The sequence below is a fragment of the Camarhynchus parvulus genome, chromosome 8, assembly GCF_901933205.1.
Source record: "Camarhynchus parvulus chromosome 8, STF_HiC, whole genome shotgun sequence".
In the NCBI taxonomy this organism is placed as follows: Eukaryota; Metazoa; Chordata; class Aves; order Passeriformes; family Thraupidae; genus Camarhynchus; species Camarhynchus parvulus.
Genome location: NC_044578.1, coordinates 15,469,717 through 15,497,598, shown reverse-complemented (window position 1 = coordinate 15,497,598; position 27,882 = coordinate 15,469,717). Strand labels below are relative to the sequence as shown.

Below are 27,882 nucleotides of genomic sequence, written 5' to 3'. Positions count from 1 at the left end.
TAAAGACTTTAAAAAAAAACTTTAAATGTAATCCCATATTTAAAATCTAACTAAGAGAACTATACAGTTCCACCAATTACCTGGACATTTCAAACAGTTTACATTCATCAGGGACAACAGCACTTTGGTTTACATAATTAGGTTAATATGACCAATGAAATGTTTCTCTTCCTCACATAACATCGAAGTGAAATACATTTAGAATATATATACTGCCAAGCTGTTCCAGTAAGTGCACTCCACACATGAGTAAGGGTAGCTCTTACAATAGCTACATCAATTACAAATCTTAAATAGAACTAAATCAAACCCCTTTAAAAAAGCTTGATTTAATTCCTTCATGCCTGACTCATTTTTGATTAATCTGGACATTCTCCAGAACATAGCCAAGCGCAAAAAATAAGTCTGACCTGGTACTGTGGCAAGCTCACACACCAAATTGCATAGCACGCCCTGGATTAATGAGGAAGTTCTCATTGTAGTTTGTCTCCCCACCTTTTTAAGTCATACTCTTAAACCAACTGTATGCTTTTGTACCAAGCTCAAGAACTCAGATTAACTGTAGCTCACGACACACAATGGCAGTTAGAAAACATTTAAGAGCAACCAATCTGACAACTGTCAAATATTTTACATAAATTTGAACAAACAGCAATTTAACCTCTGCAATTTATGAACAGCATTGCCTCCTAGAGAAATAACGACTTATTCCTAGATATTCTTGCAAAACATTTATCGAGTGCCTGCATCTGACTCAAATATGTGTTGTTGGATACAATGAAGAGATCTCCTCCCAGCAAAATATTTTACTACCTTTGATTAGCTTAAATTAGCTTGTGAGCAGCACATCTCTTTAAAACCTGACTAAAAGAAATCAAATGGCTGGATTAAATAAACAGCTGAACATGGCTTCAGAGGATGAAGTTCCCAACCTGATGCACAATCATCGGAGACTACATTATTTTACAAAGCAAACTTCCACCTGTAGGATTTCCAATTTAATTACTCTCAGGGAGATGAAAATACAGCCTTCATCACTGTCCTTGGGTATGCTGGGTAGGCTAAGACTTGTGAGAAATTAATGTATTAATTTAATCTCATTTTTGCAAATCTGCAAATGTTCCTGTGCTGAGCTTGGTTTTATGCTACCCAGGCTAAATCAAGGAGCATATTAGAGGCTATTTCCCTGTCAGAAGCTTTACAAACGAAGTATGATTGCACTTTTTCTGGATCCCATTCCTAGAAGGTGCCAAGCAATTTGGGTGGAAGTGGGCTGAGGGGGCAGAGGGCACTTTCTCTCTTGCAGCACTGGTGTTTAAGGGAGGATGGGGTTTTTCAAGACAGCATTTCATCATGCTGAGTTGACATTTCCAATATAGTGAGTTCATTGCACCCCTTCCACTCAAGTTAGTAGGAAATGGGCAGCCACATCCCTTTGCAATGTTAGGAAAACCTTTACATGAGTCACTTTGGTCCCGATTCCACTGTGAACTGTGACCTTACTCTTCCTGCACCAGAGAGGAAATCACAGTGAGTGCCTCCTGCTCAGTGCACTGTGTGAATGGCCAACAGGCCCTGAAGGAGTTCTGCATGCTCCCTCTCACCTGTTAAAATACATAAAGAACCTTTTCCACTTGCTTTGACCATCTGAGAAAACCCTGTTGTAACTAAAAAGGGATTGTCAGCCTAGATTTGATCTTGTTAGATGTTGAACACCTTCTACTGCCACTGAAGAAAAGAGGAAACAAAGGCATTCAACACCTGCAGCACCACCTGTTGAAGACCATGTCCTAAGGGATTAACAATAACTAGGAAGACAATAAAATAATCTCTTACAAACTATGCAACCCAAAGCATACGTCTTAAACACAGTTTCCCTGGTGGTATTAGGAAATGGAAAGAAATACCAGCAGACAAAATCATTTACCAGTAAAAATTAAGTTACAGATGCCCATGTTTTGAGGGCAAAACAAACTAAAAATATCTTAAAACAGTGAAAAAATATGAGAAAATTTTATTTAAAAATATATGTACTCCTTACTCCAAATTTGTTTGTACAGAAAGGATTTGAAAAAGAAAAAAATAACGACAAATTAAATGCATAATCAGAGTATGCATTCTCTAGAGTGTTTTTGGTAGAAGTGTTATTTCTGTAAAACTGAGCAAGAAGTTATTCAGCTTTCATTTGCTCCCTGACATCAGAAGGCAAAGTTTCAAACAAGTTGTCCTCTACAGTGAAACCAGTCCTCTTCAGAGCTCTACACTCACCAAGCTCAGGTGGGAGGATTTCAAAGTGATTGCCTTTAATATCCAAGTAGGAGAGCAATGTCAAATTACCAATTTTAGGTGAAAGGACTGACAAGTTATTTTTCCCAATTTTCAGAGTCTTAAGTTTTTTGCAAAAGTACAGTTCATCTGGCACACTCTCCACTTTGTTGCAAGTAATAGAAAAGTACTGTAAACTCTGAAGAACTCCTATTTCTGGTGGGATAAAGCGAATGTCATTGTAAGACAAATCCAAGTATCTGATTTTGTTGCATAGGAACAGGTGGGACGGAAGAACCTCTATTTTGTTATGGCTGAAGGAAAGCCGCTCTAGACTGGTGAGTTTCTTTATATGCTCTGGGATGTAGGTTATACTGTTGTACCACAGCTTTAGAATGGTCAGCTTTCGCAGATGTTGAAAACTTACTATTTCTTCAATGGATTTGAGGTTGTTTTCCTTTAGATCCAATTCCTGAAGACTGAGAAGGCTGAAGACTGCATGAGGTATGCGCTCTAAATCACAATGAACCAATTCCAGCTGTGTCAGGTTGACCATTTTCTTCAGGTTGTTGAGCATTACTAACTTAGTGCCATCATTATGGATACACAGTTTCTGCAGGTGACTTGAAACATCAACTGCAGATTGTGGGATTTTGGACAGATTACTTTTTATGTGTAGAACTTTCAGGCTTTTAAGTTCCCGAAAAGACTCCAGTGTAATGTTTTTAGAAATATCATGACTTAGGGATCCAATTAAATAGAGTTCTTCCAAATTTCTGAGGCCATACATCCAATGTGGAAGTTCTCTGATGTCATCAAACTTGACGCTCAAGATCTTGAGATTCTCCTTCAGAAAAGCCAAGGCGGCACTGTGGATCTTCACAGAGCACTGGTGCAATGAGAGCTCCTGGAGATTGTCCAACTGTGCAATGGTTGCTGGTATCATTACATTATTAATAATTTCAAGTTTTAAAGACTGCAGCTCAGTAATTTCAAACACTGTGTCTGGTAGTCCAGAAAGCATGAAAAGCTGTAGCTCCAAATGGCTGTGGGAGTTTGTCTGCAGCCTCTGTCGCAGTTTATCTGCAGTCCACTCATTGTTTAGGTTCAGCTGTTTCAGCTTATTTTCACTGACTTCAGACAGGAAGACAGCAAAGCGCTTGGAGTAGAGAGGATCGTACTGATCGATCATATGAAGCATAAAGGCAAAGTCATTCTTGACATCTGGGATGTCATCGATTCCCGTCTCCTGCCGGACGTACTCAAAAGAATATTCCTTCAGTGAACGGTAGAACAACCAGTACAGTGTATAAAGGCATGTCAGGCCGTAGATGCTTACAAAGCACAGGTAGCAGTAAGAAAGTTTAGAGAACAGATGTGCCATCGTGTGATTACAGCAGAAGTTCTTGTATCCTGTCATGTCTTCAATATCAACATTACAGACTACTGTAAAATTAACTTCTGAGACAAGTGCTGTGTTGTAAGCAATAATAATAAGGAATTTAATTACCTTAAGTACAGTCTGGCGAACGTACATGACATAGAGTATATCACCCTCCTCAACATGCAGTCGAAATTTCTTCACCTTTTCAAACAGTGCTTTGGCCTGTTCACCTTCTTTTTTATCTAATGCCCCAGGTGTTCCCTTATCCACAACTAACTTCTCAGGGATTGATTTTAAAGACTGTGTCTTGACCAAAGTGCCTTCAGTGCTTGGCTGAGTAGTATTGGACTTGTTAATGTTGTTCTTCCTGTTGTCCTTCTCTTCAGAGTCTTCCCCTGACACTTCGGATAAAGCTCTCGTTGTCCAGGGAGAATCAAAACATTTCCCAAGTATTGAAATGAAGTGTTCAATTTTGGAGCTTGATCCAGGGAATTTGAACCAAAAGTTACTACACAGCATGAAGACCAGTGTGTGTATAAGGACAAGGTAAGGGAAGTACTTGGCATACCAGTGCAGAGCCCGTTCATAGCACACCTGATTTATAAAGCTGTATTGCTGAAGGTCCAAGTCAGTCTTGAGTCCTTTCATTTCCACTGTAGCTGGAGGGGTGGATGGCTTCGGTGGGGGAAGGGGGGTGGTGTCTGGCATTGTGCTAAGCACATTTGAACTGTTAGATTGGTTCTGGCAAGGCTGGACGCGCTTTGGAAGGCATATTATCTTGTCTTGCATGACCTGGAACACACAAAAAGACATCTTCTGAACTGATGTACAAACAATGGTGGCAGCACCAATGGGTAGCTGTCCTTGGAGTACCTCCAGCTGCCAGGCATTCCTCCACACAGCCTGCTACTTGTCCTCACAGGCTGCACTATTATTATTCTCAACAAGACTCTTGTTCTGTGTGCCAAGAACTAGGCCAGCCCTTTCTATCTACAGCTAGCTTTCCATAATTTGAATAAGAGGGCATTGACACAATCCAGAAAAAGGAGAAATGAGGGGAATTATTCCAGAAAAGACCAGGGATCTCCTGCTCTGCTCTCCCCAGAGACAGACTGTTACTGCTAGGTGTACTCACCCTGGCTACATGATGTTCAGAGATAGCTTAGGCTTGACAGCAGCACAACTGCATTCATGTGGCTATACTCTCACACTGTGATGTCTTATCACACCAAAAATTGCTGACAAAGGGCTAATGTGAGCTTATCTATGCAGGGACATTATTAATCTTCAGTCTTGATAAAGACAGATAAGGACAGTTCTTTGATGGCATTTGTGTGAGTATGGATATAAATTTTATTTGGTTTCTCACACATATACATAGAGTCTCATAGAATCATAAAATGATCTGGGTTGGAAGGGACCTTAAAGATAATCTACTATTCCAGGGATGGAATAGATCCACAATTTCTCTGGGAACTTCAACCTGTTTCACTGCCTCAACGTCCTCACAGTGAAGAATTTCTTCCTAATAGCTAATCTAAACCTACCCTCTTTCAGCTAAAAGCCCTTACTCCCTGCGCTATCACTACATGCCCTTGTCCAAAGTCCTTGTCTATGGGGGGCTTCTGTAGGATGGACTACACACCTGGGGGAAATGATCTAGCTCTGTTCTTGAGTCTGTCTATAAAAAAAAACAAACAAGAAGTTTTCTTAATCTGGGATGGTCATCCATGCTGACAAGCTGAGGTCAAAGTGCCTCTAGGGAGCAATCACCTTTGGTTTAATTTGGGATAACAGTTCTGAGTTCAATGCAAGGCTCCCTGGTCTGAACTAAAATGCTAATCCATGTGATAAACCAAAGAGCTCTCTTACTTGCCCTGAATGACTACCTGTGGTTAGCCCAAACTAAGAATGTGTGTAGTGTAGATGTACTCTTTGACATCATGGCTGTTGAAAGCACTAAATATAAGGTATCCAACAAGAGCTACCAAAATCAGATGATCCTTGATGAACAACCCTGGTGTAGGGAGATGCTGAGATAAGACCACACATGTTTTGAACAGTATCAGTGCCACAACAAAAACTTCAAACACATCAAAAGCTTCTGTAGTTACTCTATGTCTGTAAAGTGTCTGCTGCTGTGATATACACCCTCAGTTACATCCTAGATTTATGTATCTCACAATAAGTTGGAATAAAAAACAATTTGTCTATTATTTCAGTCTTTCCAAACATTATTTTCCAGTGTGCTTTCTCCAATCAAGCAGGTAAACTTAAAACAGATATAACAGATTATTTACTTTTTGTGGTTAAGCAAACATCTAGTAATGCAAAATTTAGCTCTATATAAAGAGATTTTTAAACATGAATGTTATATCAACTGAAAATACTTGAGAATGGAGAATACAGGCAAAACTACAGTGAGTTCCATGTGAAATTTGAGATATAGTATATCTAAATCCTAGGCCATGTAAATGAGAAAATTCCTCTGAAATAAGAGCTCTGTCAATGTGTCCCTTTAGCTCCATTTCAAAGTTGTGCCAAGAAATGTGAGATTCATGTTTGAACCCGTACTGTAACTTTATATTTTTGTATATTTCATTTCTTTTCTGCTTTTGGCTCCTCAGCAAAATGTAACTAACAGTGACTGACAGTAATGTAAATTGTTTATGTGTAAGCATCCTCAGAGACATTTTGGAATGGAAGAGACATAATATTAGCTGTGGGTGTCATTAATAAAATCAGCACATTAATTTCAAATCTCTTAAAAGCATAATTACAGAAATAATATTAACATCTGCCAAATAAAGAAAAACAGGAATTACAAAATTCCATTTTTAAAACTTTCAAATAGCAAAAATGGTAACAAAAAAGAACTGAAGTTGATAATCTGTTTTGTTATGCCAAACTGAGGTGAAAACAGTGATGCAGACACCAGCCAAACCAACAGCTCTTATCTTAGTTGGCACAGTTCCATTGACTCTATGCAAGTCTGCTGATTCACAGCTCTAAAAGTCTGGTCTGTGTTATTTGATGTTGCTACTTAAACAGCTTTAATCCTGGGACCAGCACATTTTTGCTTTGTTCATGGTGAGCCCAAGAGATAAAACAAGATGGGACAGCATCCTTCCAAGACCCACCCTCATCTGTGGTGTTCTTTCAGCAGCCCAGAAGCTCTCAGGAGTCCCCGCCTGTGCTTTACCTGCAAGGTGCAGCCGAAGACACCGATCATCAGCATGGCCACCGAGAGGTAGTCGGTGAACACATCCCACCAGGGCTTCAGCACGCGGAACGCCGGCTGCTGCTCCGAGAACTGCCGGAACTCGGTCACGGGAATCATCCTCCTGCAAAACAGCACAGCCAGCTCAGCCTCTGCAGATCACACCCCTCACCCTGTAAGAGCAAGTGAAAAACACTCCCCTGAAAATGGAACCCCCAGACGTGGCACAGAAGCTCCCAGCTACTGACACCCCACCTCAGAAGAGGGATGCTCGTACTGTCACTACACAGCTCCTGGAAGGGAGGAATGGAGAGCCTGCAATGCCATCCATGCAGGCAGGCAAATCCCTCTCCCTGTTGACTCCAGCCATCTATGATGGGTCAGTGAGGCCTTCTGCATCCTTGAAAATCAGCCCATTCTGTAGATAGAGATGTTCAGCATCACACACATTAGCCTTGATCTCAAAGGTCTGGCTGAAATGCTTGTCCTGCAATCAAACTTCACATACCTTTTTAGCTATCAAGTTTCATTCACTTCCATTTTATTCATAGTGGTTTCAGGAATGCTTTGAAATATTTTTGCGCATATTCACTGCAATTTTGAATCTACTATGTTTTGAATGCAAGTTCCTAAAGTGGTTTATGTAACCAAAACTACAGCCAGATCAAGGGCTTTATCTTCACCTCAGATGTGTAGGCTTACATCATCATGTTCTCTGAAAAATCAGCTAACACATGAGTATGTACAGGCAAAGCAACTGATATTAAAGCCTACAGCATACTGTGTAACTGAATCCCTGAGATCAAACCAGTACTGAAACTCCTTTAGTTACAGTGGAAAGATAAATTCAGATGGGAATGTAACAAAAATACTCCCAAGGGCAATTAACAAAATTTGTCCATTAACTAACATCATAAATGCTCATCACAATCAGTTCATATCACAGTAACACTGGAAGTCTATAATCCTGATTCAGAGGCACACTGGGACCCATTAATGTGGGTTTGGTGATGTCCATTTCTGTGCAGGCTTAGTGATAAGCACACACTTGCTGAGAGGCTGCTCAGGAACTTAGAGGATTCAGTTCATTCAGAGCCAGGGAACAGGAAGGGAACGATTCAAGCCCTAATGGCTGCAATTCATTGCAAGTGTACAGCCATCCTAAGGATTTAAAACTGACCCCCACTAACTGGCCATAGATGTGTGGAAGGATGTTCCCTTTGGCACCTTCTCAGGCACTGCTCTGTCTCTGCCTGCCCATCTGATCCTCAGGAGGTACTGCAGGCCCCAAAGGCATAAGGTGAAGTCTGTAAAGGAACTTGTGTCATAGCTAGCCTGGGGCTTTGCAGCTGAGTAGCATAAAAACTTTTGATTCTTGCCCCTCTCTCCTCTTGCAACCCTTCCATGTTGCTTTAAGCACTACTTGGCCAGACAGGAGAATCCTCTCTCAGCCTCCTGTCCTTCTAAAGTCTGTCCCCAGGGTCCAGGCTACAATGCCAGATGACACCCACACACACCTCTTGCACAACTGGCACTCCCCAAGATGAAGGCAGGCTGTCCTCCATACCACTTTCAAATTAATAGACCATCAGTGAAAATGATGGCAATGCAAGCCTGACTTCACACAGCCAGGTCAGAGGCTTGGCAGCATCCTTGCCAACAGGCCTGAATTGCTGCAGTGCTGGAAGAGGAATGCAGCATTTGTTATCAAATGGCAGGCAGCCAGGGACCACAATTCTGCTTTTTGTGTGCTTGTCTTGCAAATGTTAGCAGACATTCAAGGGAAGATATACCTCTACAGCAGAGAAAAGCTGGTACGGCTGCTGGGACAAAGCTTTGTTGCCTTTCACTCTTCTTTTATAAATACTGGTGGCAAAAGTGGATCTCATCAATTAGAAGTGCCCCATGTAGCTTTAAGTACATGCCCAGCACTCCATCAGCTAAACCTCTGCTGGCAGCTCCCAGTGGCCCCTGAGCTGAAGAACATCATACACAATCTGTCTTCCATCCCATATGCATTTCACTGCCATTGGTAAGGAATTACCCCTCTCTTTTTCATTTCCACATAAAATGCAGGTGACTGAGTAGCTGCTGGTAAGTTTTTTTTTTTTCAATCAAGCACTGAAAAACTTAGAAAATTCTCAAAGGAATCCACTAATACAAATGTTAGCTAAGCAGTTGCCATGCAACAGTCCTGCTCAAAGTTTTGTAACACATATACTACTGTTGGCTCAGGTTTTGAGGCCAGCTGGCTGACTGAGTGGAATGCCATCAGTACACCCAAGAATACCTATCAACAGATTGCTTTAAAACCACCACATTTTCTTCCCACCCCTGCAATAATGGCTTAGGAGTGCTTTTTCATATTCTGATAGCACAGCCTCTAGAAATCCTATTTGTAAGGTGTTTTTTTCAAAAGGATAAACAATTTGAATGTCAGGTAAAGACAGAATTATGTTTCCTGCAGTGGAGATTCTTGACAAAACACAAGTGCTCATATGCACGGAAATGTGGGGAGACCCAGGAGTCGCTGGTTAGACACCCAAGCAACTGTGGGTCTGAGCCATGGTGTTATGAAAGGTGGCAGCACTGAATCAGGGCAGTGCCTGACAGCAGATGGGACTGGAAACTATCTTGCAAATCACTGTGCAGGGACAACTGTCAGACCAAAAAATCCTTTGGCTGTTGTTTGTTATAGGTTTCACTATGTCTTTTTAGGGCTCTTTGTTGTATCATATATTTGCTTTATTTCTCCCAAGTGATGCGTGGGGAATTTAGATGAAGGCAGATAGGTTCTGATACCACAAGCACATGCTGCCCTGATCCCTTGTTCCCTTCAGAGGCTGTTGTTTGCATAGCATGACTCCTCATTAGCAGAGTGCACATCCTGTTACCCCCATTAATGGGCCAAGCAGAGGCAGAGCTGCACACAAAAAGGCCCTCTAGAAAACCCATCTCTGGGGGTGGAAGGTCTGCTGTCCAGCACCAGACATCAAACCCTGCCGGCCACTAATGTTTTCCTATATTGCTAAAAAAAGAAAACAAACATTACTGAATGATGACAGTAGTACTGCACATAAAATAACAGTAAAAAAGCCAACAACGTCTACTGACAGATGATTTTTTAGCTTTGGGGAAAAAAGATTTTCACAGAAACTTTGAATGGCAATTGAATGTGACAAAGTAGGGAAACCATTTTCCAACACTCACTGGAGGAACCCTATTGCTTCTCCCCTTGCTGTATTAAGAATCAGGGAAAATGCTGGAAAGAATTGCAGAGCAGCCTAGGCTAACCAGCACTGCTGACATCTGCACGCAGAACAAAATGACACCAAGTCACTTTTCATTTGTCTCCCACTTCCCTCTAGCTTTTGTTTCCATTCTGGCTTCTCCAGGGATGGAAAGGACAACTATCAGCAGCAACTCAGACCTCAGAAATGACACAGCAGGTCGGTTCCCCTGGCTCAGAGCAATCCTGAAAAATCCCTCCTGGCCATGTCCAAAGCACAGCTCTTTCGCACACCCAAAGGTGCACCACTGCCAGACTCCTTTATAATCACACACAAACCAGGTCTGCACAAAATAAAAGGATTTAGTCAATCATCAATTTGAAATAATCAAGGGATGCTAAAAAGTCACACTGCAGCCCAAGTCACAGCACACCATTTACTCTGGGACAGCACACCATGCACTGTAGCTTCTTATCTCTCCTTGTAACAAAGAGATAAAAGACAAGGAGTTCAACATTTCAGCTGGTTGAACATTTCAGACTAAGACTGCATTACTAATTTGCGTTCACTCACACTCAACATGTTATTTAATTGCACAGGACATTGTAGCTGAAATGTGGCATCTGACTTATCATAAAGTATTATTCTAACCTACTTTAGTAAATACTAGAGCTCTAGATATTGGAAATTCTTTTCAATTTAAACCAGAACATGTTCTTTTTTTTTCTCCTGCATTTTAAATAATCTTCACACCCTAGAGAAAATAAAAAGGTACATGAGATAAATCACCTCCTAGTCAGCTACAAGAAGGAAATAAAAAAGGAACTTGGATTAAAAAACAGTTGTACTGGCTGTTAAGCAGTGCTGTAGAACAGAGCTGTGGATTTGCCAGATTAAATAAAAATAATAATAATAAAAACCAAACAGGGACAAAAAAGTAACAAAAATCCCAAAAGAAACAAACAAAAAAAAAAAACCCACAAGAACACTGGAGGGGAGAGAAATCAGTAGTGATTCTTATTTTAAAATTTCTAAGAAATGTAGAAAACTTGATGAGTGAAAATGAATATGTCATAATAAGATTAAATACTTGAATCCAGATACAAGTGCAAGGACCTACAAGTACCTACTCTATCAGAAAACCCAACTACAGGAATCAGCTAATGCATAGGAGACTGGGGGCGAGACACAACAAATTGATGTGACCTAAAAGAGCCAAGGAGAATAAATGGATCCAAGTCAGAGATAAAAGTATTGGAACCAAATTAGACTTAATAAATCAACAGATTGAATCAAAGGCTGATTGTGAAGCGCTGCAGAGCGGAGCAAGCCAGCCTCTCAGCAGTTGGTTTATATCAGAGGGAATAAAGGAAAGCAGTGAGGACAGTTTGGGAGTAAGGATGGCTCTTGCCAGTGTGGCCAAAGAGAAAACCGGGGCACCGGCCAACCCACGTGGTGTCCACTGCAGAATCAATGGAAATCAATGCACGAACCTCCTGCCCAAGGGGGCTCTGGGGGCCTGACTGCCACCAGCCAGCCCAGGTACCACCAACCTGACTGCCACCAACCAGCCTGATTGCCACCAACCAGCCTGATTGCCACCAGCGCCAGCAGCCCAAGGGATGGCGGTGCCCCGGCTGGCACGGCTCGCTGTCACAGCACGGCCGAAAGCCCTGGGGACAGCCAAGCCCTGCCTTAGTGCTTCAGGTCGGCACTGTGAGCTGCTCAGCACAGCTCAGCACAGCTTCGTGCCCAGCGGCACACAAGGGACCTGGTCAGAGCCAGGACACACCGTGCTGGACGGACAAACAGACGGGGACACGGAAATTGACACGCCTCCTCATTAAGCTGCATTCAGCTTGTGTCTTGAGAGACTCTTCAAAAGCAAAAGCATTAATGCACAGGAAACAGCCCCTCTGGGACAAGGCTGAACAAAGCTGCCTTTGGCTTGCAGCACCTTCCAGGCCCCAGGCCCAGCTGTCGCTAGGTGACTGTGGCTATTTTTAAGCGGATTCTCACAGAGTCCCTCCATTCATTCATGGAGTGGTTTGGAGCAGCCCTCAGGAGAATTCAAGGGCCACGCTGCTGGGAGAGCCGCACCACCAGTGACACCAGTACGGCACTCCCACTGCCCCACCCAGGCTCTCAAGGCACAGCCTGTAGAGACACGGCAATTAAGAGCAGCACAGTGAGCAAAACAAAGCGAGTAACTGGGAGGCTGTGCCTTAGTCCCAGCCAGGCAGGTCTGACAGCACGAGCTCCTCACTGAGCACAGCCCCAGCAGCTCCCCACCATGATGAGCTGGCCCCCAGCCTGCCTGCACCGTGCTGCTAAAGCTGCTCTGCACCCCTCCCTAGGCACTGCCTGGTGTCACCCTATGGGTGACAGACAGCAGCCAGCGCATGCCCTGGCCATGGCCTCCCCCCCAGCAAAGCCCAAGAGCCTGTCTCCGTGCCCTGCTGACCCTCATGTGACAGAGAAGTGGAGTCACTGCTGCTTCGTGGGCTCAGGCAGGAGACCAGGATTGCCAGGGCTGTGTTTGCCATGCCACAGGTGTTACTCACCAGAAGTCAAGCCCTTGGCCATTCTGTCCTTCCACTACTGGTTACTCAATCATGTCACATGTGTTGAAGCAATTAGAGTCATCCATTTCTTGTTTTGGGGAAACAACCAAAGCTGTGCACCAGAACTGGGGCCCCTGGATGTCAAACAGGCAACTATCATCCAGAAAGTGCTGGTATGGCAAGGGCAGGGTATGAATTACACACCAGTGGGAAAAAGGAGAAGGAAAATAGCTGGAAGAGAAAGAAATAGTGATATTGGCAGCTGGGAAGCACAAAAAGTTGGTGGGAATTCTTAAGTTGACTAGAAAAGATGTTCAAATGATTAGCCTGCTGACATTTAACCTCATTTCCCTGACATCCCATCAATCCTCCTCAGATGCAGGATCAGCATCACCACCTTCCAAGAGTGGCACAGAGTTCAATCAAACCCCAGGTAGCAGGGGAACAGCCCTGATCCCCACTAGGGCAGGAGCTTTCTTTTTGGCAAGAGGAGCCTTGGGCTGGAGGCTGCAGGACCACAACTGCAGCCCAGCTGAGTATAACAGAAGGATCAAAGCTCAGATGTCCTCAAGAGCCAATTCAGATTGGCACTGCTTGGTGTTTCACATCAGAGATCTACTGACAGGAGAAAATGCTAGGCCAGTGCTGCTCTCCTGGCTGTTTTAAACATATTTCATGTTAGGGTAAATTATGAAATGCCTTTTGGGAATAGTGCTGCAAGGTCTCTGTGTTGGTTCCCATACATGATTTACTGCACATCCATCTTCATTAAAGGAACAGAGCATAGCTCATATTTAACACAAAACAAACTTGTGACCTGGCAGCAGGGACTCAGCAGAGCCCAAGGGCTGTGGGCACGTGTGCAGGGGCCAGAGGGTTTTACACAGGACAAGGCATTGCACACTCCCAACCCCTCATCCTTCATTGTAAACATTTGTTACTCTCCACAAATACCATAAAGTCACTTTTCAAGTGTTTTGTGCTGTTTGGCCTCAGCTACCATGGGCCAGGAGGCGAAGTTAAGCTGGAGTGCTTCTCAGCACAGGGCCTGAGGCTGCACTGAGAAGCAGAATTTTGCATTCCTATTTTACCTGCTTTGGAATTGCACACCGAGACAGTTAACTAAACATGAGTAAGGGAGTTTTGCAGTCAGGTTGATGGTGATGTATTCTCAGAGAGGATATTTAAACAAAATCACTGGTCTGTGCAGAGCCCCAGGGCTTAGGGCAACAATCTCCTCTAGACAGCTGATAGACAGCCTGGCATGAAAATGGCTTGGTGCTATCATCAGTCATATATTCTGTTGAATATAACTTTGTTAAATTTGTATTTTTCAGTGGGACTGGGTGCCCAAAACAACTGTAAGGAAAAACCTGTGTAATTTAACACACAATTTGAACAAAGATCTAGCCAGCAATTGTTCCATTCTAGAAACCATTCTAGAAACAAGCTTAGGAAAACAAATTGGATGTGAACCCTACAAAAATTGTGGTCTTTTTATTTAAAACTTTTCAGATCACCCATGTCCCAAAATTTGACCTGGGAACAGAGTTTTACTGCAGTGTGAACAGCTGCCTACAGGTGGCTCATTCATAAACCTCTGGAAACTGTGGGTTTGTGTCCTTTGATGTTAGCAAATGAACACTTCATTTTCAGCATGTGCCCAGAAACCCCTCACAGCTCCTGGCACTGCCTGTGCTGGCACCACAGATAACAGATAATGGACCTGCTTCATTTCATCACCTAACCAGGAGAGGACTAAAAGTAGATGCAGGGACAAGACACCAAGCCAGGGAAACTAAGATTAGACTAACAGGCAAATATGATGATAAGGACTGGAATTAGTAACTCTTAATTCCCAAGAGGTTTATGTACCATTCTTATCCGTGTATTCTCATACACATTGTACAGGCAGTGAAATAATGTCTGAACTACCCTGACATTCAGTTTTGCTAATTATTTTGCTACATGTTTGCACTGACCAAAATGTCCAGCATTTTGGTAAGTGTAGGTGCTTGGTCAGTTCCCATGTAACACACAATAAAACCTCGGCTACTGACTTCTTGTATTTGCAGGAGACCAGCTTCCCTGCTAGGTTTTATTGCCATTGGTGTTTCCTGTAATATAAAATTCAATTTTAAAAATAATTTTTAAAAAGGCATAAACTTTTTGGCTGGAAAAACTACTTTGAACATTGCCTTGTGCTGCCACTGTTTGAAAGATGATGGCGCCCTTTTTGTTCCATTGACTGCAATGGAGATTTTCATAGGAAGAAATAGCATCACTCTGAAGTAAGAAGTACAAACAAATGATGCTGTTTCTTAAGCATAAATCCCATGTAAAGGAACTGGAAAGACATTAAAAACAAACCATTTGCATCCAAACAGTTATTTTTAACAGCCCATGAGTTTACAGTATTTTCAAGCAAATCCATGTCCTTGTGGCTGAAGCTGGTGAGGGAATGTGACCTGGAGGAACAACAGAGAGTGAGTCAGGAGTCCCCAGTGGGACATGGACAGCCTGTGCATGCCACATCAACCTGCCATGCCACCACTTCTCTAGCTGCAAAACAGAAAGGTATCCACTTTCTTTAGTACCCTTGGTGGGAAATATGAATGAATAGTACTACAAAATCATAACATGGCTTTTTTCCAGTTTTCTGCGATGCCTGAATCCAAACTGATAGCATGTCAGAACTCCCCTAAAAAGCCACTGAAGTGAATTTGATTTCATACTACACATTACCAAAATTAAAGGTCACAGTTGGTATTAGTTTACCAATCTGGAGAACAGACAAAATACAATTAGCTCACAGAAGACATTATTCCAGTACCCATCATTTGGCGGTTCTACAAAATGTGTGTCCCCTGTGTGACAGCTGTTCAGAGTAGGGAAGGGGTTTCATTATCAGGTGCACTGACTGGGGACAGCTAGGCTGTGCCATCTGAACTCCAGCAAGGTCCCAACCAACATCTGGAAATCTGTGTTCCTTTATGTCAGCTGCCAGAACCGAGCTCCCCCAGAGCTGCAGCTCCACAGGACCACAACCGTGGGCAAGATGCCAACGGAGGATTTAGTGCTGGAGAGAACTGGAAAGGGTGTAACTTCCAGAAACATGCTGAATACCTAGTCCACTCCTTTCCCTCCAAGCTTCTGAGGCCCACACTGCAATCCAGTTAGGTTTCAGCTGCCCTCCTGCCTAACAGCCAGGATAGAGCGTGGGGGGCGTTCAGCAGCAAATGCCCGTGCTCTGCTCTTGGTACCATCTGCTGTGGCAGTGGAAGCTCAAAGACCTGAACCCAGAACTCAGAGGAGACATAAGGGCTGTAAAAAGAAGACATAAAGGACATAAAGAGGAAGTGACTTTAATAAACTGCATTTCAAAATATATGTTGCAATTTCCACCTACATATACAGTAAGTGCTGCTTTGGCAATGAATCCCAGACAATAACTTTGTTGTTAGCTCCAACTGAGTCATAGCACTTTTTCATGTATTACACACCAAAAAGACTTCCTATTGTCAGCAGCTCTTTGACTTCAGTTTGGTTGGACTAAAGACAAAAAAATGTTCAGTGCAAGATTCTGCCAGATAAAGTCTCAGTGAAATCAACAGGAGTTCTTTCCATACCAAGCACATAGTCTGTGTGGAGCCTTGGCTTTGCTGAGCTATTTCTCCAAATCTAACGAGAAGTACACTCCACACATTTCCATGTCAAAGACTACTTCAAAGGCAATACTTACCATTTTTCAGCTCTGGGAGTAACATTCTTTGTTTATCAGGGCTATCACTCAAGATGCCTGTTCTCTCTCCAGAGCTGCAAAATGGTTTTAATGTGAGTAAAAGCTTTTAACAGCAAACCAAAGCAGCAAGCAAGTAACAATCCAGTAAGTGATATTTTAGTATTCCTGAAATAAATCTAAACAACTGAGACAAATCTAAACAATAAAATCACATCAAGTTTTAATCAAAGTTATACCAGGTTTTCCACAAACAATTCTAACATACTCAGATAATGAAGACAGAAACAATGCTGTTAAAATGTCTCAGAACAGACAATAGTACACAAATCAGTGCCATTCCTCAAAAAAAAAAAGGCGCCTGAGGCTAATACAAGTGCTCATATTTAAAAATGTTCAGCTGATATAATTAAAAATTAATTCCTAATTGGGACAGGAAGCACAAAAGGTCCATTCTGAGTCTTAAGCAGCTCAATCATCTAACAAGTTAGTTAAAAACATTTTATGCAGTGAGTGAGCCAAAAACATTAAAGAATTCCTGTTTTCATGATTTGGGAGACTTTTTCATATAAAGAATCTTTTTTGCTCCTACTTGCCTGCAACACAAAAGAACTTTATAAAACTTCATGATAGTCTCATAAAACATGGATCCTTAAAACACCTTGATAAACATACAGGTATTCTCGGCCTGAAGCAGTTGGTGGATTTTCTTCCCCCAAACCATCCTTTGTTACAAAAATCCCTGACAATAAAAATAAACTTATGGTCTCATCCATATCCCTGAAAGAATAAGAAAGACTAAAATAGATAAATTAAAGCACGTACATTGCACGCGATCTACACCCACTCAAAGAGATACACTAGTAACTACAGAATCAGAATTGGTATTCACATAGGATGACTTTTAAAGATCATGAACTGGAAAACCAGGACTACCTTCTCTACTGGACCTTTTTGGGACAGTGTCCATCCATAGACCACCAAAGGGGGATTACCTGTAACCTCATTCCACCAAAAAGTCTGTTGCTGTATGAAACAGAAAAAAATGCAGTTTTCATCAAGCCTAAACTGTGAGATAAAAGCAGTTGGTAGAGGGGATTCTGACAACACTACAGCAGGTGTGCAAGTCTTCGAAATTATGTCATCATGGTTAAATGACTGCAAAGAGCAAATACTCTTTTTAGTCACATTACACTTAAAAAGGCGCTTTTCTGAGAATACTGTCTGTGAACACTGGTGAAAACTACCTACCCCTGAGACAGCTCATCAAACATTCACATCAACTGGAAAATGTGATCTATAATGGTCCTTTCTCAGAGCACCAAACCCTCTGACAGCAACCTGCACTTCTGAGCTGTTGCATTCTGCTGTAAATGGCACGAGTATCAGGATCTTACACTGCTGCACGCTCAGGGCAGGGCTTGACCTGTGCTCTGCTTCACCATATGCTCCAGAGCAAGCAATTAGTCCAAACTCCCACCTTCCTTTCAGTGATAAGTAAATAAAATTGGAAATGTTCTCAGCACGTTGGCAGTCTTATTGTTGGGTTGTTGAATTTAGGTTATTTCATCAATAAAAAGTCACTACGTACTATTGCCCCTGAAGGGAGATGTGAGCTAGCCATCTCCATTTTGAGCACATGGTAGGTCAACCCAGGATTAGAAACTGGTATAAAAGGCTGTATTCTGCTCACCTGGAAGTCAGTGGAAAATTGAGAAGTTTACTTTGACAGAGAGAAATGGATTTTTAATACTGTGGTACAGAACCAAATGTTTTTACGTGTTCTGGTTCAAATTCAGTGGAACTTTATATGCTCATCATAACAGTGGCATTAGCAACTTGCCCTGGAGAATGGTGCCGTCCTGTGCTGCAGGGGAGGCCTTTGTTTCACTTTAAAACCAAGAAAAAACATGCACTGTATCTTATGGCAGGATTCTCCCAAACAAGTGGGAAATGTGCAAAGCACATGCATGGCATTATCCTACCTTTTAAGAATCTTACCAGATCAAACACCAGGTTGTAAATCAGTCCTTCAAGGGAGAAGGAGACTGTACAGAAACTCTGTACTGGAAAAATTCCAAATAAACCCTCATCCTGGTCCAAACCTACGACTCTCTGAATGACACAGTTGTAAAGTTTATGCTGTGTCTGATTAGCTGCATGTGCCAGGCACTAAAATGTAAAATGAATACAGTGACAAAAAGCTCATCTAGGGCCTGACAGGTCGAAAGACAGCTCTAACACATTTTGCCTGCCTAGGGATGGGAAGGCAGAAGGGCCTGCCCTGTGTTATGAATGACAGCAATGGAACAAATGACATAATCACACCTGGCCAAGAGGCTGAATCAAACCTAGTATCTTCCTAACCAGAAAGAGGTCCTAGAAACACAAACCCAACAGAAGTCACTGCACTATAGCTTGAATCTGCAACAGAGTTTTGTTGCACAAAATCCATGGGTGAACAGCTCAAGGATGAAGAAGAGAGTAGTAAAGTTTCCATTATGCTGAGCATGTGAAATCCAACACTTGTTAACAGTCCTTTGACAAATTATTTTGGAATGAGAATGGCTTCTTTGACTTATTAAGAAAGGCTTTAAAGTGTTTAGAAGGTTTCTTTTTCCTGAGGTCAATTTTCATTTTCAGTGTTTACTATAGAGCCAGCCCTCCCCTGCCCTTCACAACTCTGACAATGAGGACAGCATCTTTCTACCAGGTTTCCTTAAAGAGGAAAAAACTATAAAATTAAACTCTAGCTCCTGTTATTGTGAATTGTTTGGATGGTAACAGAGTTGGTTTTTTTTTACTTCCCAAAGCTCTCAAAAAGCCTTGGGAAGTGCCTTTCTGGCCGTGAATATGGCTCACTTCAACCAGTTGCAGCTGAGGTCAGTGGACAATCAGGGGAACTGCTCCTCCCAGCACCGTGACCCAGTCCATTATTCTGGGTCTCCCTGTGCTGTCCCCCGGGCCCTGAGGCCACCTGAGTATTGTTTAAGGCTCCGGCCTGCCCAGCCCGGATGCTGCCCCCCCTCCCCGTCACAGCTCCTTGCTGTGGGCCCCAAAAGCCAGATACCGAGGTGGGATGAGGCTGCCTCAGGAAATCCACTTCAACTGCTGCAGGAACTGATTGCAAGATAGCATTGAGCGAGCGCTTGTAAGGAGAATTAGCAGTCTCTGATTTCATTTTTCACTGAAATCCACCACTAGCCTTTTCCAATACTGGGCATACAAAGCAAATAGATTTTTAGCCTTTCCACCAGAAAGCTTATTTCTAAAACTGCTTACAAGAGTAAATAATAACAAATAAAACACACAGGATGTTATACTATGGTAAAACCTCTAGCAGGGCCTGTCAGTATTCAGACTGGAAGAAAACAGCAGCATGGATGGCACAAATTTAGCAAACTCAGAAAGTAGCTGGAAAAGGAAATGATTCACAAACCACAGGTGCTCAGCACGGGGCTGCTGTGCCCTGCTGGCAGCCCTGGGACACAGGCACTTGTGAGACAGCAGGAATACAAGGCCAGGTTAAAATTAGGGATCATCTCAGAACTGTGCTCGGCCCAGCTCCCCACGCTGATCTGCACCACAGGAGCGAATAGGTTTTTCCAGAAGAAGAGTGAGCCCAGGGGAGTGCTACCCTCTCAACTGCTTTCATCATACCAAAAAGAAAAGTAAAAGCAGCTGTAATACACCCGGAGGGAGGAGGGGGGTGATGGGTGGAGGGACGGTAAGATGCATAATTAGTTGAATTGGGAAGGGAGATTTTTAAATTATTATTTATTTCCAATGTTGTCATGTTTTTCTCCACTATCTTGCAAAGCACTTTCCTGTCTGTACAATCTTTTACAGCATCATTCAAACCTACAGTGCTTTGTGGCAGCAAACATTACGTGATTGTCTTCAAACAGTGGTGCTAATAATACTGAAATCTCTCGTCACAGGAAGTACTAACTCCAAAAGTTAAAAAAAAAAAAGAAATAATTAAAAAGTCAAACCATAAGTGACATACTTATCTGAGCAATAAAAGTCCTTACTTTTAAACATTTTAACCCTCATGAAATTCTGGTAGAATACATTCAGTGGTCTTTCATAAGCGTCTCATTTTGCTTGGTCAACTCTTTCTAATGAACTGGACAAAATCACTTGATGAATAATCGGCAAAACTGCCCATCACTCTGCGACAAGGCAGAGCTGGTTTTAAGCCGATAAGAAATAGGGCTTTTTTTTTTTTTTTTAATCTCTTCAAAAACCGAGATATCGACGCCGGAGCAGCCCCCGGGGAAGGTACCGGCGGGCGCGGTGGCAGCGCGGCTGGACCGCCGCCTCCCAGTCCTGCTCGCATCCTCCCCGTACTGCGGACTGCTCTGGGGCTTATTATCGGGGAAAATGAGGCCACGGGCTTTCCCCAAGCCCTTCTGCCCAAAGGCTTTCCCAAGCCGCCCGTCTCCACGGCGATTGTTCCCCAACCAGTGCCCCTCGGCGGCCCCGCTCCCGGGAAGCCCCGCTTGGCTCCGGGCCGCCGCCGTGCCGCGAACCCCCGGGGCTGCCCCGCCCGGCGGGGGATGCGGTGGGATGGATGGGGCGTGGGGGACTGCCGCGGCCGCTCCTCGGCGGGAGAGGAGCCGGCGGCGAGCCCCGATAAAGTTTGGCTCCTCCGGCACTGCCCCGGTTCGGAAGCAGCACCGCTGGTGCCGCCGGCGCGCAAAGGCGGGCCCCGGCTGCCGCGGGCCGGGCCGGGCCCCGTCTCTCCTCCCGCGGGGGCGCAGCGCCGAGCCCTGCGGGACGGCTCCGTTCCCGCGCGGCCCCCAGGGTCCCCTCCCCGTGGCGATGCCCCGTCCCCGGCGCGGGCAGCGGAGCGCCCCGGGAGAGGCAGCCGGGCGCGGCAGCGCTTACCTGGTGCTCGGCCGGGCGTGCGGCTCGGGGTCACGGGCGGCAGCGGCCGGGCGGCACCGCGAACATCCCGCGGCGCGGTGCGGGGCTCAGTGCGGCGGGCAGGGCCGGGCCGGGAGGCCGCCCGCAGCCGCGCTCCGCCCGCCGCCGCTCCGCCCCCGCCGCCGCGGGGCCACGTCTCCGGTCTGACGCACGCGGCGGTGCCGGGGGCGCCGGTCGGGCCGTGCCCGGCAGCCCCCGCGGGCCCGGCGGCGGCGGTGGGAGGGACGGCCGCGCTCCGCCCGCTGCCCCGGAGCCGCCGGTAACGGGAACCGGGAGCCGCCGGTACCTTCGGGCGCGCCCGCTGCATCCCCGGCCGGCGGAGCGGCGAGGCGGGGGCTGGCGGAGCGGCACGGACGGACCGGGCCGGGGCTGCTCCGTGGCCCGCACGGAGCGCGGTCGGTGCCGTGGGAAGCAGCGGCGGGCGAGGGGGGAGCCGCGAGTCGCCGTCCCCGCGCGGGCGGGCGGCTTCGCGCCGCGTCGGGAGAATGACAGCACAAATTGAGATGGAAAGATCTGGACCTCAACACGCAGGGCCGCGGAACGACTATAAAGAGACCAGGCTGTAAAGCGCCTGGGACTGCATTAACAATGGAAAAGTGTCTCAGAGAGTGACAATTGGAAACACAAACTTCTGGCCCAGCAATTCAAAAAGCGCAGTCTGAAAACTGCTGCTGAAAGAAACCACATGTTTAAAGGGACTTTGGTCTAATATTTCCAGAAAGATTTACATCTGTGGCAGAGCAAAGAGACAGGACAAATTCTGCATCAGAGGGGGGTACTTGCCCTCCAATAACTTGCCCCTAACCTTAGGGGTAGTGTGCATATCCCCCTAGGGACACCACAAATATGTAAACAAGGAAATACAAATATATAAGCCCACTGGGGAGGAGTTAATGAAAACAAACACAACATGATGCCTCACAGCTGTTTTGCTGCAAAAATATTAACTACATCAGCATGTGAACCAAAGGTCTGCCAGGGATAGCTGTGGGGAATTCTGACTTAGTGTACTTTGTGACCGTCTGCTACAGGGACTGCTGAGGGCAGACTCAGGTTCCTCATTTGGGAATCATCAGTGTGATTTATAGCTGTGGGAGTTTGGTTCATCATTTGCCTGAAGTGTTTGCTTAAGTGCTTTGTTGTGCAGAGCTGCTTTTCTCAGCTGAAACCTCAAGGCTTTCTGAGGCACCTCAAGAAATGAGGGTCTGAGTGTGACAGGAGCTGGAAGAGGATGTCAGCACAGGTCCCTCACAGTCCTTCAGAGCTGCCAGCCTAAAATACTTCAGCAATATTGCACCATAATTGCATACATAATTTTAAGTGTTCCCCCCAATGCTTTTTGGGATATGGCTAAGAAATAAAACAGGACAAACAAGCAAGGTTTCCATACTGACAAAAGCACTGGGTTTCTTTTTCTGAGCTGAAAAAATAGTTATGGTGACTGCTGTGTTCATTTTATTGGTTTCTTTCCATTACTCTTAACTCCTGGCAGCAGCTTAGAGAATCCCTCCCTGTCCTGGATGGTTTCTTCTTTCAGACATTTGGAGGCAGTTGTTCCATTCACCCTTTCATCATTGCTTAGCTCATTTAATCTTTCCTCATAAGTCAGTCCCTCCTGTTACTTAAGTGTGGTGCTGCTTTTCCCTGAACTCCCTGTCAGTTGCTCGTTTATTTTACGGTGACATGGTGGCCAGTAATCCTGCCATTGTTAACGTTTCCTGTTGTGGACTTTGGGGTTATTTTTGTTCAGAGTTACTGCAGTACTTGGAGGACTGAGCTAAGCTTCCCCTGTGAAGAATAATTACAGGCAAGGTCACTGATACTGCAGTAGAAAACATGGTCCATGGATAAATATAGCTGCTGAGTTTGGGGATGGAGGCTTGCTGCAGTTCTGGTGGAAGAAGGCCCAAAAATACACATTTGATAGTAAACACACAACTGGGGCTCCAAATACCTTTGCTCTAGTAGAAAAATTCTGCTGCCTGCAGAAAACTGTAATTTATTTGCGAATTCCTGCATTATTTTAAGACCATCTAGGCCAATGAAATCTGAAGTAACTTCGGAGTATTTCTTTTGTTAAAATGGTAGGCAACAGTAACTGGATTCAACCATGTGTATGACTGCAAGTTTTTGACATGCTTTGATTTCACTGTTGCCTCCTTTTCATTGACTCCAGAGGAATGCGGGACAGATCACGTAAGAAATGTCATTACTCCTAACTTAGTACATGGGCCTTTTACTGTCAATTGGCTTATTCTGTCATTCATAACTTCGAGATTCTCAAAGTGTCATTGTTGCTACTGAGTGCCACCTTGCAGCACTCACACTGTGACAAAACCAGGGGCAGAGTTTGATTTGCACCTGAGTTAAAACTATCACAGACCAGCCTCCAAACTCAGTTGAACACAGGGACAGATTGCACTGCCAGTGCTTACATTGCAGTTATCCTCTGTTCATGGAGCCATGGGCTGATTCTCACGTATGATCCAGGTTCAGGATGCCTAATCCTGAAGTCCTTTCTCAGCACCAACTGCCAGGATACAGCCCCCATCTTCTACTGATTCCTGCTCAGAGTTCTGGGGTTTTTTTCCCCCTCTCCAATCCCTTCATGATTTGAGGATGCACTCTGAAAAAACACAAAGCCATCCCATTCACTGAGGTCTGGGGTCCCAAGAGCCACACTGAAGCTGGGTCTGAGGGAATAGTGCTGCACAGAGCTTGACAGACCCTTTACCCGCAGCTTCAGGAGAGATCAGGGGAAGAAACCAGGGCTTGAGTGCCACAGCTCTGTTTGTACTTGGAAGCACACCCACAATGAAAATGCTTTTCATCAGTCATCTCTCCAACAACTGTTGAAAACAGCATAATCTGCTAACATAGAAAAGCTAAATTGCTTTCAGACGAAGCACTGAAAAAGCGCTTCTGTGATTTGATTCAGCTCAAATCCAAAATGCATGATTTGACAGCTCCAGTACTTCTTAGCTGCTTGAAGTTTCTGTCAGAATTTCTTTTCCCTACTTTGTTTTTCTCTAGTTTCACATTTTAACCCTTCTCCCCCCAGATTAGTGGTTTTGAAGTATTATTAAGGGCACCAGATGTTTAAAGAATAGCAGTGCACCAGGAATACAGTGCTTCTAAAATAAATTGCATGGATGCTATGGGCTGAGTCTGGGACGCTGAAGCAAAGCTTCAGAGCAGGATGAAGAATACAGCCATTTGTTAAGCCCACAGCATTTTCTAAGTACTAAAACTTGCTTTAATCAGAAGGAAAGCATTGAAAGAATGTTTAATCTCATGAGCTCTTTTGTTGTTCCTAAGTGAAGAAGAGCCACATTCATCACTGGTACGATTACAATGAAAGCAGTGCAACTACCTCAGGGAAGAATTTGGCCCAAGTAGATGTTTCTAGACCTCTAGAGCTATTGACAGCTGTGCTGTCCCCACATATTGTTGAGAAAATATAGAGCTAAAGACATACCAAAAGAAATAGAACTAGCTCCCATTTTTCTTTGGCTGAACTGGAGCTCCTGGATGTGAAGGCTGCTTTACCTCTGTAACACTTCTGATCATCATTAAGTGATCTGTCTGATCAGTGATCTGTCTGAAAATATCTTCCTAACTGAGGAGATGTGCAGGTCTGCCTGGTCCAGATCTTGCAGCCTTGAGCTACTGAGCCCTGCCTTCACAGGATACAGCATCTTACCTAATTTTAGATGTGATGCAATGAGTGGGGGTAGCTCACATGAGGCAGGAGGGATGCTCTGAGCAGCTCAAGCTCAGAGCAAGCACTTTATAATTATCAACTGCTACTTTCAAAATAACAGAGGTATTTATTACTACCAATGCACACTTATGGGTGTGATTCAATAAACAAGCTGTAGCAAGGACAAACACTTCTGGTGGAGGATATTCGACAAGAAGCAAGCAGTAGGCTTGCTGTCCTCAGGTGGCAGCTGAGGCTGCCCCAGTGCTGCCTTCCAGCCTTCCCCCTCTGATGTTCTCTACTGAAATGCTGTGGCTGGATCAGACATACACACAGGCTTCCTTCTGCATGGGAACCATCTCTTCCCCTCATTCAAGTGTTTGGTTTTCTCAGCAACTTTCTGCCTCTCACTGAATTAGTCTGCTCATAACCAAAATCATGCAGAGAATCTCTACATTAGTACAAAGAAGCTCTACTTTTAGGGAAGTCTCTGCTTGCCAGAGCAATGACCTCTCCTGAGGTATCCTGGCTCCATGCTGTACTGGATGGAGTCACTGGTTACATGACCTGCTCCCCTGGCTGACATCCTGCAGAGATAACAGGCTGTTGGTGGTGCTCCAACTTGCATCAGGCTTTGGGCTTGAATGTTTTGAAGAGGATTCAAGTTTTTCATTGTCATTAAACTAGCTTAGAATGTCTATGCCTAGTTCCCCTCCTCTGAAATTCCACCATGGAATCACCCACCCTTTTGTCCACTGTCTTTAAACAGTTAATTGTATATCTCTTACTGGTAGCAAACCAGTGTCAATAAATCACATTCTAAAAAGCACAAACAGCACATTCTTAATGAAAATATCTTTTACACATCTAAACGATAAAGTAAATGTTTGAGAAAGAAGTCTCTAAATTTTTTCATGGTATTTTAAAACAGTCATCTCAAAATAAACAAGAAGAAATGTTTGTTAATCATCTGGAATTTTTAATTTCCTATTTTGCATGGAAACCTGAGTAATCAGACATATGGTATGCTTGTTAGCTGGGAAAGGGTCAGGATTAGAATAGATTCTCAAAATTAGAAAGCACTAAAATATAGCAGCAGTCTTGGCTGCCTAAACTTAAACAATGTTTTGTGCTAATTGCTAGAACAGAACAATACTGAAAAAACACCACACATCTAAATGATTCCCTGAAATTCTTCTTGATTATCAGGAGAGGGAGTCTCAGGGGATTGGGGATGAGCTAGTCCATAACTCACCTGCATACGGGTTATCCGATAGAGATATAGCTGATAAGGAACAAAAAGTGTTGGTGGCTTCTGTACAAGCTCAGTAGCTGTAAGAGCTGTGAGATTCCTAAGACAATAGAGGCTGTTTAGATCAAGCTAATAGTATTTTTGGATTTACAGTGCTAAGCATTACTGAGCCAGTCAGCAGTGAGAGCATGTCTGGTGTCAGTGAAGGCACAGTCCGTGGGCTGTGCTGCGCTGTCAGGCAGGTGCAGGGAACGAGGCACGTCAGCCTCCTTTGGGCCTGGAGTTGTTCTCTCACTCAGGAGGGCAATGGATGACAGCACCAGCTCCCAGCACCTCCTGCGTCCCAGGACAAGGCCCACGCAGGGATGAATGCCTTCATGTGCTGCTGCTTGTCCGTGACACAGATCCAGATCAGCTCTGCTCCCGCCTGCAGAAGTCGGTGAGGATCCTGCACTGTGCTTCCTGCATTTCCGTGAGGATCCTGCACTGTGCTTCCTGCATTTCCATGAGGATCCTGCACTGTGCTTCCTGCATTTCTGTGAGGATCCTGCACTGTGCTTCCTGCATTTCCGTGAGGATCCTGCACTGTGCTTCCTGCATTTCCATCAGCCACTCGCCATGGAACGCCTCTGACCCACTGCAATTCTGTCTGCTGTGTTCAGACTTGCCTCCATTTCAGTGCTCATGGGTAAAAGGGTTTCTTCCACTGTTGTTTTTCAGTCATGTATTTGCTCCTTGCAGTTCACTAAGAATCAATTTGAATCCAACTACTGGAAAAACATCCCACCAAAAAACACTTTGGGATAGCTTACAATTTCAGCTCTGGCTACTTCCCTCTACTGCAGTGGGGGAACAGCCAAAAAGACCATGTATTTCATTGCAGTGTTTGGGAACACTGTTTGGAATAAGCTTTTGCGATGAGGGGGCATAAATAATAGCAATCTGTGGCCTGCACTAATTGTCAGTCCAATGTCATGCTTATTCAGGCCTCATACACAGAGCATGCACCTGATATTTTCATTTACTCTCACCCTTCTTCGATTGTCAGTAATTTGGTCTCTCTTGGGACTACACCAAATTCAGCCAAGTCAGCGACTTCACATTTAAAAGTCTCTATCATTTCTTTAATCATTATTTCTCTACCATTATTTCTTTTCTTCTCTTTAAGTGCTTTTGTATCCTCCATGTTCTGGCTGTAAGCCCTTCACACAAGTAAAATGTGATAGTCTGAGGGGTTCAGTCTTCCCTTGTCACAGCTGGAGGTGTTTCTGGTGGATGTGATTTGCAGACTTGGACAAGCAGTCCAGGCTGCATTGCCAAAACTTTCTATCAATATGAACAACTACCACACTATTCAGAATTAAGGCTGCAAGTATTTCCATATACATATATAAAACAAGTCCTCATGCAGCTGAGATAAGGTTGTTTACTATAGCACAAATACAAGGGGATAAAATATCCATGCAAGCTGTTTTGGTCTAGCTGTTGGTTGAAATGGATGTGGTACGCTGACTCTTTTTTCAGCAAGAAGCTGATTATATACCTACACTTAAGACATTTAAAACTCAATGCTTCAAACAACTTCCCCTATAG

At 44.2% G+C, this 27,882-nt stretch overlaps 1 protein-coding gene across 1 annotated transcript; it reads right to left on the bottom strand.

The window, feature by feature from the left end:
- Positions 1–1,997: 1,997 nt before the first annotated feature.
- LRRC8C (leucine rich repeat containing 8 VRAC subunit C) lies at positions 1,998–21,409 on the bottom strand. The gene is made up of 3 exons (XM_030953656.1): positions 21,296–21,409; positions 6,852–6,993; positions 1,998–4,441 (listed from the first exon to the last, which is right to left on the bottom strand). The coding sequence occupies exons 2-3, from the start codon at positions 6,987–6,989 to the stop codon at positions 2,171–2,173; spliced, it is 2,409 nt and encodes an 802-aa protein (XP_030809516.1). The 5' UTR covers positions 6,990–6,993; positions 21,296–21,409; the 3' UTR covers positions 1,998–2,170.
- Positions 21,410–27,882: the final 6,473 nt, after the last annotated feature.